The sequence below is a fragment of the Leuresthes tenuis genome, unplaced genomic scaffold (genome assembly GCF_036924035.1).
Source record: "Leuresthes tenuis unplaced genomic scaffold, fLeuTen1.0.hap1 SCAF_7, whole genome shotgun sequence".
Classification (NCBI taxonomy): domain Eukaryota; kingdom Metazoa; phylum Chordata; class Actinopteri; order Atheriniformes; family Atherinopsidae; genus Leuresthes; species Leuresthes tenuis.
This window is the reverse complement of record NW_027325361.1, coordinates 12,070,531-12,085,966: the sequence shown is the minus strand read 5'-3', so window position 1 is coordinate 12,085,966 and position 15,436 is coordinate 12,070,531. Positions and strand designations below refer to the sequence as shown.

The window sequence follows — 15,436 nt, the reverse complement described above, 5'->3', positions numbered from 1 at the left end:
ATTTAGCTATACTTTAATTTTTTCTCTGCCAGAGGTTTTTGTATCTTACCTTTCATACTAATGAATATTTGTAATGTCAGGGTGTTCACATATCTATTCCAGAGATATGGTTGTACATTTTGAAAGAGAGGTACATGTCGAACAAAGTGTTTATAGCTTGCCTCAAGTGGACATTTGAGGGACTGTAGTTTTCAAACTGTTGGCCTAATTTTTCAGGAACTGCCTATACATTTTCATTCAAAACTCTCAGCATAACCTCCTCTGAAGCAGGTTCATATCATCATGGTGATCCACACATGACACTGACAAACTCTGGCTTTCGACTCAAATAAAAGAATTACACACAATGATGTTTGTGCTTTAACCTCAGCAAACATGAGTAGATTACTTTTTACAGCCAGTTGTTGTTTAAGTGTTTAAGTCTTTGTCAATCAGATATAACTCCTAACTTGGAAGTGAAACATGGCAGATGATCAGACCAAAGTTTGAGCTGTGCTGTTGACAAAACTTTGTATATCCTTTTCACTGATGTTTACCACTGTCACAAATGTCTGTTTAGTAAAGTATCAGTGACATAATTTGGTCCCTCCATCTCTTTTTTTTTATGTTTTAAGTTCTTGTGCTGACTTCTATGCCCCCTTATGTCTTCAGTGCCTCTCTGTTCCTCACCTTTCACCACATCATCCTTTTTCTCTATATGGGTTAATCATTCCACTGAGGCTATCTTGCCACAGAATGTCTTATCAGCCTCTGTGTCATTTTATAACCTAACCTGCAGCCTGAATCTCTCCCACCCCCATCTCATAGCCCTGCCTGCCAGTTCCCTTGTCATTCTCTGACTCCACCCAAATACCCCTGCAGGTAACCCAGTTTTAACCAATCCTGTCCAAACATTAGGGGTGTTTGGGGATTGGTGGGGTCCTGAGCACTATGACAACAGTGAGGTTGATCTACTGGTCAGCAAATTGTGGTAAAGAAAAAAGGATTGTGTCTCTCTGTAAGAGAGTACTGATTATCACTGGTTTGAAAACTAAGCTAAGTCTTACTGACTTATTTCAAACCCAAAGCATCTTAGATTCTTTCACATCATTTAGTGTTATATATTAATATTGTTAACAAATCGAATATATTGGATTCTGCTTGTTGAAATGAATAGGAAAGAGAAAAGAAAACTTCAAGTCAGTGTGTGGGGAAAATGATCCAGAAAGATCAGGTATGTGTGGAAAATATATGTGTACACTGGGAAATAAAATAAAACATGTTCATGTGGGGATTTGGAGATAAAAAATAAGTAAAGCATGAATTGAAATGTTTAAAAAATTAGACAGTTGACATGGTTTAGGGTTCAGGTTAAGGTTGGGGTGAAGTGATGGATTATATTGGTGAGTGTCCTCACAAAGAGAGGAAGACACAACTGCATGTTGGGCCAGGGAGGAGGCATTTGGGGGAAGAAAAAAAGAAACACTAAAGAAAATGTTCCATAGCCATTGCTTCAATAATCATATAGATAGATAGATAGGTAGATATATCTAGAGAGCGTTTTAAGAAGAGAAGTAAATATAATGCTGATTGTTTGAGACCCACAGTGATAATCTGATATATATTTCTGCATATACTGATTATTCCATAATCGGTTTTTTATTACGTTTCTAAAGATTTACACATTTCACCCATTCATTGAAGCCTTAGATATGAAATGATGTCACAGTGCTTTTGTGTATGAAAGCCAAATGGAGGTTTATCTTTCTGGGCTGCGTTTTTACAGATTTTGAGTTACAGTTGTGTCGGTGGAGAATCCTGACAGTGAGTTCTCTCTTCTGAGAGAGAGGGATTCATAAATATTTCACTTGGAAATTAAATGTAGCAAAAGAGAAACACGTTTCCATTGTTGTTGTAATACAACAATCATAAAGAATTCTATTTAAATGTAATAAGTTTTTATCTGCAGACACCGTGTGTGCATGGGTGCGCGCCTCTGTGTGTAGCGCGCCCTTTGCGACCTCTCAGGTGTGTCTTCTCCGTGTGACCCTGCGTGTCCACTAAGGATTTTAGCAACCTCATTGTAGGGACATAGGTGCATAATTGTTTCCTATGTTTGTGTATTTATACCTTAAAGAGTAGAAATAATCCGAATCTGACGTCAGATCACTAATTGATCCCTGCTCAGTCAATTACTGATAATAATTCAGAGGTAAAGGTATAATTTATTGCATGAGCGTAGCCTTTTATCCAACATAAAGGCCATTTTAAGCTCGGGGCCAACACCGCTCATACGTCTTCCTAAAACTGAGCAAATAAACCCAAAAGCTATCAATGCTGCACAGACTCTTCAACATTTTGTCAATTTACAGTGTCGTTCGCCTGCACTCTAAAATGCGAGATCATAAAATGGGAAAGAAAGAAATGTAGGCCATATATTACTGCAATATAGCCTCCTTTACTGTGAAATTTTATGGAGTTTCGGATGAAGACATTATGGTAACTAATGAGGTTGACTAAGCAGTACAGCAGAGTACACACAGCAGATATATTAAGGTAAGCAGTTTTATGAATGGAAAAAAAAACTTAAACTGTCAGAGGCTTGTGAGCACGCACACATACGTGCGTGCATGTGCCACAACATATTTCAGTTTCACACACTTCAGTCGACATACCTTTGTGCCATGCCTTTGTACTCCTTGCGTTCATAAGGAGTCTGCTCTCACATGCAGTTGCATCACCTCTCTTGATTTCCTCGTTCTCTCTCCGCTTTTAAAGTCCATCATTAACAGGATTAAACAGCTGAGGTTTTATAGAGATAGAAGTGGAGGGTTTGAGGCGATGTGTCCCGGTCACCTCGCCTGATTGGACAAAAGAAAGATGATGTCAGACGACCGCATGCGCCCCGGATTGGAGAGAGCGGAGTAAACAAAGCGGCGAGGAGGAGGAGGAGGAGGAGTACAGGTCTCCACATCTCCAGACAGTCCGACCGACACACTGAATCCGACTTTACGCACAGGGGAGGGCTAGCCCGGCGGCGCGTGCTTGTCTACTAAAGGCTGAAAGTTTCTCTGACAGTCTTACGCTAATTGGTGACGCACTGTAAAGAATTTTGGAAAAGATAAAGGGAAATTTACCGTCGTCTTTCAATCCGGACGTTGCGCAGTTTTCACATTTAGTCAAAGTAGTGAGTGATTCTCCAACTCAGCTCGCAACTGCTCCTTATTAACTATCAGAGGAATTGTCCATATGGGGTCTGCGTTGTTTTAGCTTAATTATTTATTTATTTATTCTTTTTATTTTTTTTCCCCAAAATGCTATATGAAAATTTAAGTCAAGGAAGTTGAACCAGAGCAGACTGCGACACCGGGTATGCAACACGCCTGTTCAGAAAAAGTCTGAATTGTTACAATCGGGCTTCATTCTCAATATGGTCCGATAATCGGACGACAGAGAGAGGCAAGAAATTGAGAGAAAAAAAGTGCGAAAAAAGACCTTCGGGACACTTCGAGGTGTGTTTGTGTGAACGTCTGCCTCTCACATCCAGGTGTCCCGCCGAGCGGTGCGCAGTCTCCAGCTCAGGCCGGCAGTGCTGACATGCTGCCCAAAGTCGAGACTGAATCCTTGGGACTCACTCGATCGTATGGGGAACAGGGGCACATGCCAAGGAACATGCAAGGTAAGCACCGTCATCGCTCTGAATCCCTTTACATTGATTAATGCAGTTTCGTGAGTTAAAACTTTACGGAGCTAACCGGGCTGAAGCCGTCAACATCTACACAGGACAACTTTGATAGGAGCGCGTTTCCGTTACCTTTTTGCAGGTGGACCGACAACAATGTAGTCCTGTGCGATAGAAGTCTTCTATGATTCCGCTTGGAGCTTCAGGGTTTACAACGAATGCACCGTAATCTTGAGTTTGCATGTTCTCCCAAACTTAACTCTGCTGATATGACTTTACAATATATATTTAGATCCAACTTGGAAACGCATTTCTAGTTTTGATCAATGATCTAACAATTATTATACCTAGCTGTCACTCCAGCTGTGTGCGTAAGCATGCTGCGTAAAAACCGAGAAACAGAGCAAAGGTGTTCTGGGTATTTTGCTTTTTCATTTCTATGATGCTGTTGTTTTGTCTTTTTGTTTTTTTGTTGTTGTTTTTTAATAAACTGAATGAGCTCATCGCAGCAGAATGCCAACATGGATAAAACACACGTTATTTCGTTTCTATATAATAATAGTCCCGATGGAATTGTTGTCTGCTTGTCAAGAAGTAAAAACTGCAGATAATTAAGGTTTGAGTGTTGATATGACCAAATATTTCACATCGGACTGGTAAACGTTCATCAAAGAAGCCTTCAAGTTTAGTCTAATTTAATGACACTATAAATTGTTTTAAATATGTGATAGAAAAAAATGGACTAAATTATTTTATATCTTCTTCTTCTATGTTCTCTAAATTTAAGTTTCGCAGATTGATAACGTTTTTACCAAGAAATAATAATACTCTTACAAAACAATGTTAAAGGCAATGGAAAAAAGCAATTTGTCTTGACCCTAAAGTCGCGCGCATGGAATTTCACTGAGATAACTTCATTGATATTTTTTTTCTTTTTTCATAACTCTTACTGATGGTACCAAAACATTTTGGACAGAGCTGTTTTTGTTTCCAAAATTCAACATTAGAGTTATGGTTTTACAAATGCGCCTTGGCTGCGCACAAACTTCAATGCACTTGTACATTTTTCAAAATGAGCAAAATTATTCAAATTCCCACGAGCATACATTAATAAATTTTTCTTGATCTTCCTGGAAAGTAGACTACACATGCAGCAGCGAGCGTTTAAAGACCGCCTGACTCCCTTATTCCCAGCATTCCACTGTCATTCCACTGCAGTATAACCCGGCAATCAATTAACCCGGTCTAGGTTTATGAGACGTTGATAACTTATACCCTACTTATGGCAAGGAGTGGTTTGTTGCGGGAGTCCGTTATCTGTTTTAGAGCTAAAACGCAACGTGGCTGCGACTGAAAATTTATTTCAGTTCATTTGGAATCATCAGCGTGTTTGACAAATGCCCTTTTGTGTGACGGTGGTAGTGACGGTGGTTACCGACGTGTTTCTCCAACATTTTTTATCTGACCACACTCTATATTCACACCTGTAGCTGCCAGCGAATAAATGCTGCTAGGGTTGTTGCACTAAGTTTCATTTACGCATATTTTTACGTCTAAAACGACTCCTCAGTATGTAAAGCTATGCCCCAGTTTTTAATATTTCAATAACTCCTTAAAACGGGAGCCTGTTTGTTCACATGATAGACTAAAATGAACAGATGAACAGAAAGTTGGAAGTGATAGATTACTTAAAGACAGAAAATACGGATCAAGCCTAAGAAACAAACGTTTTATTTATTTGCGGCGTTTGGGGGCCGTCTAGAGATACTGATTTCCAACTTTTAATTACCCCCACACGCCACCCCTTAACCACCGCTTTACCCACAACTTATGCCCACCTAATATTTATGTTCTTTATTTGTTTGCAAATCTGCAGTGATCGCGCGTCATGTGAGCACACCCTTTTTGCGATTTAAAGCAAAATAAAGTTCATATATCAAGTCTGCTTTAAGCTTCTTTGGGGGAAAAAAAATCGGGATCTTGGTGGAACTTGTTGCTTCAGCTAGAATATTCAGCGCGCATCCCAGCAGGGCAACGCGTTAACAAACTAGAAATCATGTCTAATTAAAGGGTCTCAGTGAGCGGACGAGTGGATTTTTGAAGTAGAGCAGTAGTGTGTGTGAAGGCCAGGGAAGGCGTCGAGCTGACAAAATATTTCCACTTTTACAGCCACATCCACAGAGGTTTTCCTGTTTGATCCTGACTGCTTTTTATGATTAGTACCATAAATGCTTTTGTAACTGCTGTAAATGTCAGCCTGACTTTTTGCTTTGCGCTGTCACACAGTCTCATACATGCAAGTATTTATGAAACTCAAAGCAACAGGGGCTTTAAGACAAATGTACCCTAAAAGTATTTTTTAATGTTTTTTTATTATTATTATTTCAAGTGAACCATGTTTCGAAAAATGTGCAATTACTACAACATTTTATGCTTTTTTTGCGGTAATTTGAATAGCAACGATTTTGCAGCTCTTGCCTCTGTCATTCATGATAATGACTGAACTTTTTCGGAATCAAAATACATTTTTCTATCAGACCGAGAACAGACAAGGGCACATACGATGCTGCTGCTACTTTTGCACCACTTTAAAACATAAAATAATATGAATGCATCAGCCCATAGCGTTGAGGGTGATTCTTTGAGACAGCAGCATATGTTGGTTTTGGATGTTTTTCTACTCGCCTGCAGAGATTAGAGCTTCTCTGTGCGTCTTCATTTGTCTGTGGGCGGTAACTTTTTCTCATCCAATCCTCAAGTCTAATAGTCTCCGTATTTCCCCCAGCGATTTCACAACTTAGATACATGCATATTTATGAGGATGACTTTCATGAGCCTTAAAAAAGAAATAAAGAATTGGCTCCTGTCTGCATCGAATACGGAAGACATGGCACTACCAGGGAGAAATTGTTGCGCTCTTTCAACTTGCTCCAAAATCGACAATTTTTTCTCCTCAAATTAGAAGCTTGATGAATTAGAAGTTAAGAGAACTTTTAAAAAATCTCATCCAATCGCGACGCGGGGTTCCCCGTTCGCCTTGATGGATAAGAGGAGGCTTTTGGGAAAAAGACCGCTCAGCTATCAAATAGACTTATGTGTGTGTGTGTCTCCCCTGCAGCACCCCAGTTAAAAATGATGGACTACTCTTATGACGAAGACCTGGACGAGATGTGTCCCGTGTGCGGAGACAAGGTTTCAGGGTATCACTACGGACTCCTGACCTGCGAAAGCTGCAAGGTTTGTCCCCTCAGCCTGAAACATATGCCCTATTACCTTTAATGGCATCTCTGTAAAAATATAAATGGCATTGTTATGGAGATTGTTTTGTTTCAGTTTTCATGTCTAAACAATTCCAGTAGTGTCTTTGGTAGGGAAGTCTCATGGCTAATTAATGGTGGGCTAATTGATAGAAAATTCTTGTGGTACTTCAAGGCTTGTTAGTGTTAGGTTCATAGTGACTGATGGTTTGTAGTAATAGTAGTCAGTGTCCTTATTGGGTATTTAATAGAGAAGCTTGAGTGAGTTTAACACCTCTCTGTTGCTTTTCCCTTTAGCATCAGTCGTTTCCATGTAGAAACTTTGAAACAGCATTTTGCACTTTGCTGTGCTAATATCTTCTTAACCTTTACGTTGAGATGGATTTTTATTTATGCATGCAAGGCATTTAAGTTCACTGTTTTTTCGAGTGACTCGCAGCAAGTGTAACAGCATGGCAACATTTCTCTAACATTACGCTGAAGAGGCCGAGGGTCAAATGTTGTTGTGACAGTTGATCTAACAAACTTTTCCTGTGAGTGTCAGTGGACTTTTTTTTTTTCAATTGTGGGATGGCTTTGAAAAGAAACAGGAGTTCAAAGGCACGCCAGGGGTTTTTGCAGTTTTTGCAACCATCAACCACAGAAGGTGGGGGAGGTTGTAACCCCTGAGGCAAAGTACACACAAGCGATGTTTCTGTTTGCACGAGCTTGAGTCCTATACTGTCTAACTCTCATCACGAGTTCATTAGGAGCTCATCCGCGTTGTTGCAGTTTGACGATAAGGCTGTACAGCAAAGCAAACTGTAGACTTTCATTTGAACTCTGTCAACAACTGATTTGTTCCCCTCTTCCACTTCTCCTCAATCCAGAGATAATAAGCCAACTCCCAAGATATTGTGTTCAGTCCAGTAAAGCTGTCAGAGCAAAATTAAGCTAAGACAAATGTCTCTGTGTTAACACAATTCAGTGTAAAATTGCAGCTCACAGTATTGATGCAGCAGCACACATTTCTTGCCTATGTGGTCATTATTCAAAGCAGATGTTATAGATTTTATCCCATATTTTGACCTTGAGATGCTGAGCTTTTGCTTGAAGGGAGACGTCAGTGGCATCTCTGCTGCTTCTCAGCCTCAGCACAGACGCTGGAGAGCCAGTCCACCCGTTTCCCAGCTGAGTTGAAACACTCTGCTCTTGTGCACGTGTGTGTGTGTGTGTGTGTGTGAGCATGCAGGATGCAGATGAAGAGGTGTCTTATAAAAATGTTGTATATCCTTGTTGAAACATTAATGATATTGATAATTACCTGAAGCCTGTCATTGATTATCTCTAACATGTAGCAGTTTGTATGATCATCAGGGCCGGACAGATATATCAGTCTGTTGACACGTTACAGGTTCATTCCGACATTAAATATATGCTATGAGCTAGGCAGTGTAATCCATCTCTATAATAATGGAGGCGTATCACAGTCTAAGCCGTCTACAAGCAGTGATTAGATTTTATTTTCTTTGTAATTCATCTGGTAATTTTGGAATTAATTAATTTTTTCTTGAGTTTTCAATCACAATCCACTCTTAATTCTGTTTGCTGCACCCCTCCTTAGACACTTTCAAACCTTCACAACACAACTGGGAATAGGACACAGTCTTCACCAGGAGCTTTGCTTCGACTGCTTTTTTTTTGCCGAAGAATACACAGACTTATACACATGCAAAAGGAAAGTACAAATCATATTTACAGTCTAATTGTATCTATAAACAGACACATCACCTTTTATATAAGCTCAGAGACAGTTTTAGTTTCTTCACGCCAGCTCACATAAAGTAAACATGTTAGCACATCATATCCGTTGGACGAACAACAAGAAGCTGGGCTGCTTGTCAAACTGCTTCTTTTTTTTTGGAAATTTGAGCTCTGAGTCCACCAGAAGAACACAGCTGTAATCTTAGATTACCGATGTTCAAGCAACGACGAAGAAATGTATGGGTCAGACCCATGTGGTGCAGAGACAACATATCAAAACATGATTCCCTCAGAATTGAACTGAAAACATATATGAAAAACAACCTGAGGTCAGACCGATTGTTCTTTTCTTTTTCTTTTTCATCTTTTGAATCATTGTCAGTGAGAACACAAGAGCTAGCAGACAGAGTGATAAGACGAGATGAAGAGGTAGCATGAATTGTGTTTTTGCTTCTTCTTCTATTCATTATGTACAGGATGTTAAAATTTCCAGTTTGCTGCTTTTTTGCAGAGGGTGGGCCGTTTCCCTGATGGAATACAGGGTCAGGGATACCCAAATCAAACATTAACATTATTTGTTTGAATGTCATATAGCTTTGCAGCATACGACTTCAGACTAGTGACATTAGTTTCATGCTGTTTTATGGGGGCAATTTTTCTAAAAACAATATCTTTAAACATCTGCAAAAGTAGCAAAAACAGCAGGCAGCAATCTCCTCATGCTTGAAAAAGACCATCAGCTGGTGACTTGATTTGGATTGTAACTGTAAAGAGCTCTTTTCAGTGAGATGCACTTAATTTCCAGAAACCATGTATGAATCCAGTTTGGCTCTGATATTTACTGCGCACACAGTGTGCTAAGTGGAAAAAATGGAGAGAGTGTTCTCTCTGAAGTATGTATCTTTTTTGGCACCGAGGAGTCGATATTCCAAAAGTAAATGTAATGCTTTCCACTCCTCACCCCCTCATCCCTTTTTTTTTTTTGGTCTGATCAGGCAATGCAGATTGTCAATTAAATTTGTGTTTGGTGTGATATTGACAGCAGCGCTCTCTTTTTTTATTTTATTTTAAAGACCAGGTTTAAGGATTCTCCTCCTAGGTTATAGATCTAGAATACGTTAATATCATCTTCCTTCGTTTGATTTTCACTGCTGCTGCCAATAATAAATTCCATGTAGTAGGTATGAATCACTGTAATCCCGGAACTGTGAATTATGGATATAATTTATTGGATTTTTTGGACTCATGTGCCCATATTTTTCAATAATTAACAGGAGGGCTGAAAAGATGCTTACCCTATAATTCCTGGAGTGAACAGAGAATATTGAAAAGTAGAAACTAAATTGGATTTAGTATCTTTTATGAAAAATATGCAATGAAAAATTATGTAATGTCATGAATGCGAAGAGCTTTGTTTTGTCCTATGTTCAAATCAGAGCAAAAAGAATATATGGCATAAATGTTAGCTTCCTGATTAAATTCCCTAACAAGAAATATTTTCTTTCTTTCAATAATTCTCAAATGAACTTTTTTTTTTTCAAAGGTACTGACATTAGTTTCCTTTGTGAGAAAAGTGTCTCGATGACCTGCTTTATTATTTGTGTTTTCATGTGTTTGTGGCATTGCATCGGTAGGTTTCGAAACTTCCCTGTGTGTGTGTGTGTGTGTGTGTGTGTGTGTGTATCCATTAAGCCTGTCCCTCTCCATCTGTCTGGGAGTGTGAATGGGCCAATTACCATCGCATTGCAGGGGTCAAGCGGGTTGACGTCTTAATTGGTTCTCTCCGCAGGGCTTCTTCAAGCGCACCGTCCAGAACAACAAGCGTTACACATGTATAGAGAACCAGAGCTGCCAGATTGACAAGACCCAGAGAAAACGCTGCCCATACTGCCGCTTCCAAAAGTGTCTCACTGTTGGCATGAAGCTAGAAGGTATTTATTTTTCATTTCATTTTTGTTTATGTTTAGCTTCTGCAATTTTATCTGTCTCCAGCTTTAACACGAGGTTGTGGTGAGTCATAATAAAAGGGATTTTTGTAGTAAAGGTGCAACGCTGTCCGTGGATAGTAAGTGGTATAGATGAATAGGACCCAGCTGTTACCATAAGAGGAAAGGGTGCTCACTACCAAACAAACAGCAGTTGTAATCGACAGGTGTGATTTCAGTGTCTCGCTTTAAGATTCTCAAAACGAAGTAGACACTTAGTAGTTCTGATCGTGTGAGTGTACAGTAACAACTGGAGGAGATCTTAAAAGTCCCCCGCTCTTGTAGAAGTTACAGTACAACAAAATGAATATTCTACCATCAAAGTGTCATGAGGGAAAAGGTTTGATTTTTGTTCATGGTGTCAAAAGTAACAGACTTTAAATGCAGATACGTGTTAATAACAATATAACTGCTAGTTCTCTAAGGGTATAAAAGAAAAAACAGTAAAAAGTAAAACGTGTAAAATGTTTACTTAAATCAACTGTACATTAAGCAGCCCCCCACTTCTGTTTGCAATAAGTCAGCATCGAAGCTGTCTAAGCTGTTCAGGGGTTTATAGTAAACACCGATCACTAACATATAATCTAGATCTTACACAACACATCTGCATTAGGGGAAAAGGAAATTCAGTCACTGTCAAGAGCCCGTCTTTTTCCATTAGTTCACAACTGAGCAGAGTTAGTCATGGCTCGTTAACGTTCTCTCTCTCTCTCTCTCTTTTTTTTTTTTTTGGAAGCTCAAGAGTGAAAATATTCTTCCAGTGTTAATTTACAAGTGAATTGCTTCCTCACAAATTGAGATATCCACCATTTAAAAAAAAGTTGATACCTGCTCTGACAAAATGATTGCAGTAGAAGAAAGAGGAAGATTATATTCATTCAAACATTTAACAGTGATCGCCTGAGTAATATCCGCTCTCATAAATATATACCAAGAACCTTGTGAAGTGAAGCCTTTCATTTCAACCCATGTGATGAAAACCAGTGTTGCTTGTTGGTATTTGGGATGGGGTCAGAGGGAGTTGGGGGTATCTGGTAGCCACTGTGCACTTAAACTTGCCAGTAAAAGTAATAGATAAAATGTTAGAGTTGGCGGCAGGGTGAGAATGGTAATGATGATACTTTTGGCTGGCCGTTTCGAGGCCTCTTTGTTTAACTTGAACACAGCTCAGGAGCTTATTTATATTCGGTTATTCAAAAGTGACAGAACTCCAGGACGAGACATATTCTTGTACTGTTCAAAGATCATATTTGAAATCAGCCCATTAAATGGCAAGTTTCAATCTGAATTCTGAAACACTCATTTCAGAGAGAATAAAGAGCCATGAAGGTCATCAAGATTTAAAAGGTACAGGTTAGAGGCAAAAAATAAACGATGAAAATTGGATTTGCTTTCCCTGAATCTGAATACATTTAAATGTTGTGTCATTCATATAGTTTCTCATTTTGAGATGAACAATTTCACGCATTTGTAATCAGCTAAACTAAAAATTCCCAGTCCCCTGAAATGATTGCACACAACTCAGATAAGTTATGTAAAAGAAACCTGAAACTATGAAAATAAAACAAAGACAGCCCTGACTAAAATCCTTCAGGAGGCTTTTACCTTTGTTTGCCATGTGCAGTTTAATTAATTGCTGTTAATTGTGAATGGCCGCTGGGCAGAATGTCCTGGCCTGTCTATTTCAAGCTGACATGGGTGGGGAGGAGGGGTAGTGTTTGATTTGTTTTGCCGGCGGTAACTTTCCGCTTGGGGCAAGACGGGCCCTGCAGCGTTCTGTCAGGTGCCAGAAGCTCTGGTGGGCGACTCCTGCCACAACCAGTAACTACCTCCCACACAGAAAGGCTGACACCCCTCACCACACACATACATACACACAGGGCTATACACACATGCACATTCACCTCTTTCGTGTAAACACATTCATTTATTCATGAAAAGCCCAAAAACTGTGTTTTGACGGCCACAGGCAGGAGGAAGAAACTGTCATTTCATCTTAAAAAAGATTTGGGGTCACTCGTTTTGTTATTACAATGCTCTCATTCCATTAGCCATTAGCTTGCAGCGACATGTGATTTTGAGATATCAAGCGGGAGCTAAATGTGAGGGAACAAAAAGTTGATTCAATCTATAATTCTCCTTGTGATCTTTTTTCTTTTCTTCCTCTTTTTTTTTGTTTTGTGTTCACTTTTGCTTCTGGTGATGTTCAGATTCCCTAATGTGTGCTGAGAGGCCGATGAGTGAGACAGTGTCAATTTTAAGTTTGCTGTTTTGGAGATAAAAGCAAAGAGGCCTGTGCATTTTTTTTGTCTGCCTGTGTATGCGTATGTGTGTGTGTATGTGCATGTTTGTGTGTTGGTATTAGTGGTCTCTCAACCTCACTTTCATTGGCACACAATTAAAGACAAAATAAAGATGCCCAATATGTATTGTCCATATGACATTTTGACTGTTAAATATTTATTTATTGACCAACTAACCAATGAATTGCGCAGATCAATCACCTGTAATGTTTCAAAGTTGAAGAAAGGCAGTGAATCCTGGTGAAAAAACTCTGGCACAAAAAGTGCTGTGACCCATTATCCCAGCAGTAGACCTGTCGTATTATTGTGACAGGATAACCAAATAGAAATGGTTGCACAATGACAGAACACATGGGTTAAACACCACAGCCCAGGTCATATTCAGAAGAGTGTTTAAAAACATTGTTGTGTATACATTTCTCTCTTTTGTTGTTGTTTTACAACTAATAAGAACTAAAATACATGTTTTTGTCTCTTAAAACAATTTTCAGTTAGTCTTAGAGACGGTTGCTTTTTAATGAAAAGAAACAACACTGCCAGCCGTACACAGATTTAACCACTCCAACACACATAGTGCAGAGTGCTTGCTTGTCTGTTTCTCTATGCTGTAGCTCTTCTGCCAGCATTGTCTCATTGAGAAAACAAGATTTGATCCATTAGAACATCAGTCGCTGAAGTCAATGAAGCATACTATATCTGAGCGGCTCCCACTGGCATGATTTTCTTTTTTGCTTGCTAATAGTTGTCTTGTATCATATGCTTCACTGAGCTGCCTAATGTTTCCTACACTTATGCATCATCTTGAAGGCAGAGCACAACAGTGGTATTTGAGATGCTGTGAATTTGAATACATTTTAAATCCACTGTGTGCCATTTAAGAAAACAGACGTTATATCATGTTTGAAAGATAGACACTGAAAAATAATGACGAAAAGGGCAGTTTGCAAATTCTGTAATCCTGTGATGAAATGCTGACCTGTTCCAGCACAGTTTTGACTAACTGAAGTGTGAACAGGGTTTTAAACAAGGAGGAAAGTGTACATTGTATGCAATAAAATGTACTTAAATTGTTTGGACTTTCTGCTCTCACAGCATCACAGAAAAGATTCACTGCCTTACTCTTCTTTTGATTTTTTATATTGTTTTCCCCACACATTTTATCCTCAATCAAATTGAAATCTATTGATTACTTACACTTGAATAGACACTTAGTTGAAATTAGCACCACCAGCTGTGTTTCTACATCCAGCTTTGCCACACACCCCCTCTCCCTCCACATTATTTCCTCCCTGTCTCCATCTTTCTTAGTCTGATTTGTCTTCCATCAGCCTCCCAGTACCAGCAGTGGAAGCCAAGGAGCTGTCCCATTACTTATGCATAGGTATCATAGGTATTCATGTGTGTGCATGGGATGGGGCGCATCCGGAGCATGGGCCAGGTCCCCGACATGACAAACAGGGTGTCAGCATGGCTCCGCGGGACCCATTAATATGCCGGTAGCCGACAGGGATCCTCACCAACGCACGCTTAATATTCCTGTATATTAAACAACCATAAATCAGAGGATATAAGCACTGAGAGCTGTGTGTGTATGATGTGTTTGACTGTGTTAGAGGCTACGAGTAGGTGTCTGCAGAGAAATCGTGCAATAAAAATGCACTGTATGTGTGTGTGTGTGTTTGCTTGTGCTCATACAAGTTTGAGAGGTGCATTAGGCTGTTTTGGGGAATAGGAACAGGGTTTTAGTTGTATCAGCTTGGGAATTTATGGATATTGTGGGCCAAAGTTTGTTCATTTGTGTGAATGTGGTCTCAGACATTAATTCAGAGAGCAAGACAGCATCAGCCACTTAGCCTGGCTTATAGCCCCAAAGCCTAACTGCTGACATATGTGTCAGATTTTTAGGTGAATTCAGCTTTTCATCTTGCATTTAAAAAGAGATAAGAAATATTTTCCTTCCTTGTGATTTTTTTCACTGCAGATATTAATTTTCGGCTTGCCTTTTTTTTGTGTGTGTAGTTTCGTTATGACCATTTAGACTTTTTTTCCCGCCACCTCTTGCTTACCAGCGAGTTCTCACTACTGATGAAGAAGAGTGTGCAGCACCATAGTCCTGTTTTTACAGATTTTTCTACTGATAAAGTTTGAATATAGGATAAGATGGACCTTTATTTTTCCCACAAGTGGAAATTCCAGCTAGACTAGAAAAGTGCTGTAGAAGTACAGTCCATTTACCATTTGATTACTTTCCCATCATAAACTCCATCTCTGCTGCATCCACCAAAAAAAAAAACCCTGCTACCTTATTGAAACACACACATTCAGCCTCACCCCTATTACACAGGCATGCACTGTCCCTCTTCCCCCTCCCCCCTCTATATTAATCCATGTTACATGAATGCAAATCACCTTGTTTAATTAGAGACAAAAAATATGTGTTTGTGTGTATGTGGCGGGAAGACCTACACCCCCAATTCTGGTATTCAT

The 15,436-nt window shown here is 39.4% G+C and overlaps 1 protein-coding gene across 2 annotated transcripts in view; it reads left to right on the top strand.

Moving 5' to 3' along the window:
- The first annotated feature begins 2,811 nt into the window (after nt 1-2,811).
- Nucleotides 2,812-15,436, top strand: part of nr5a2 (nuclear receptor subfamily 5, group A, member 2) — a 220,539-nt gene continuing 207,914 nt past the window's right edge. For both annotated transcript variants that reach the window (XR_011916931.1, XM_072389335.1), the window contains exons 1-3: nt 2,812-3,658; nt 6,780-6,898; nt 10,451-10,592. Coding sequence is in view for 1 of the 2 variants with exons in the window: in XM_072389335.1 (XP_072245436.1) it covers nt 3,577-3,658; nt 6,780-6,898; nt 10,451-10,592 (343 nt within the window). In the remaining variant the exon portion in view is untranslated. The remainder of the gene's footprint in view (nt 3,659-6,779; nt 6,899-10,450; nt 10,593-15,436) is intronic.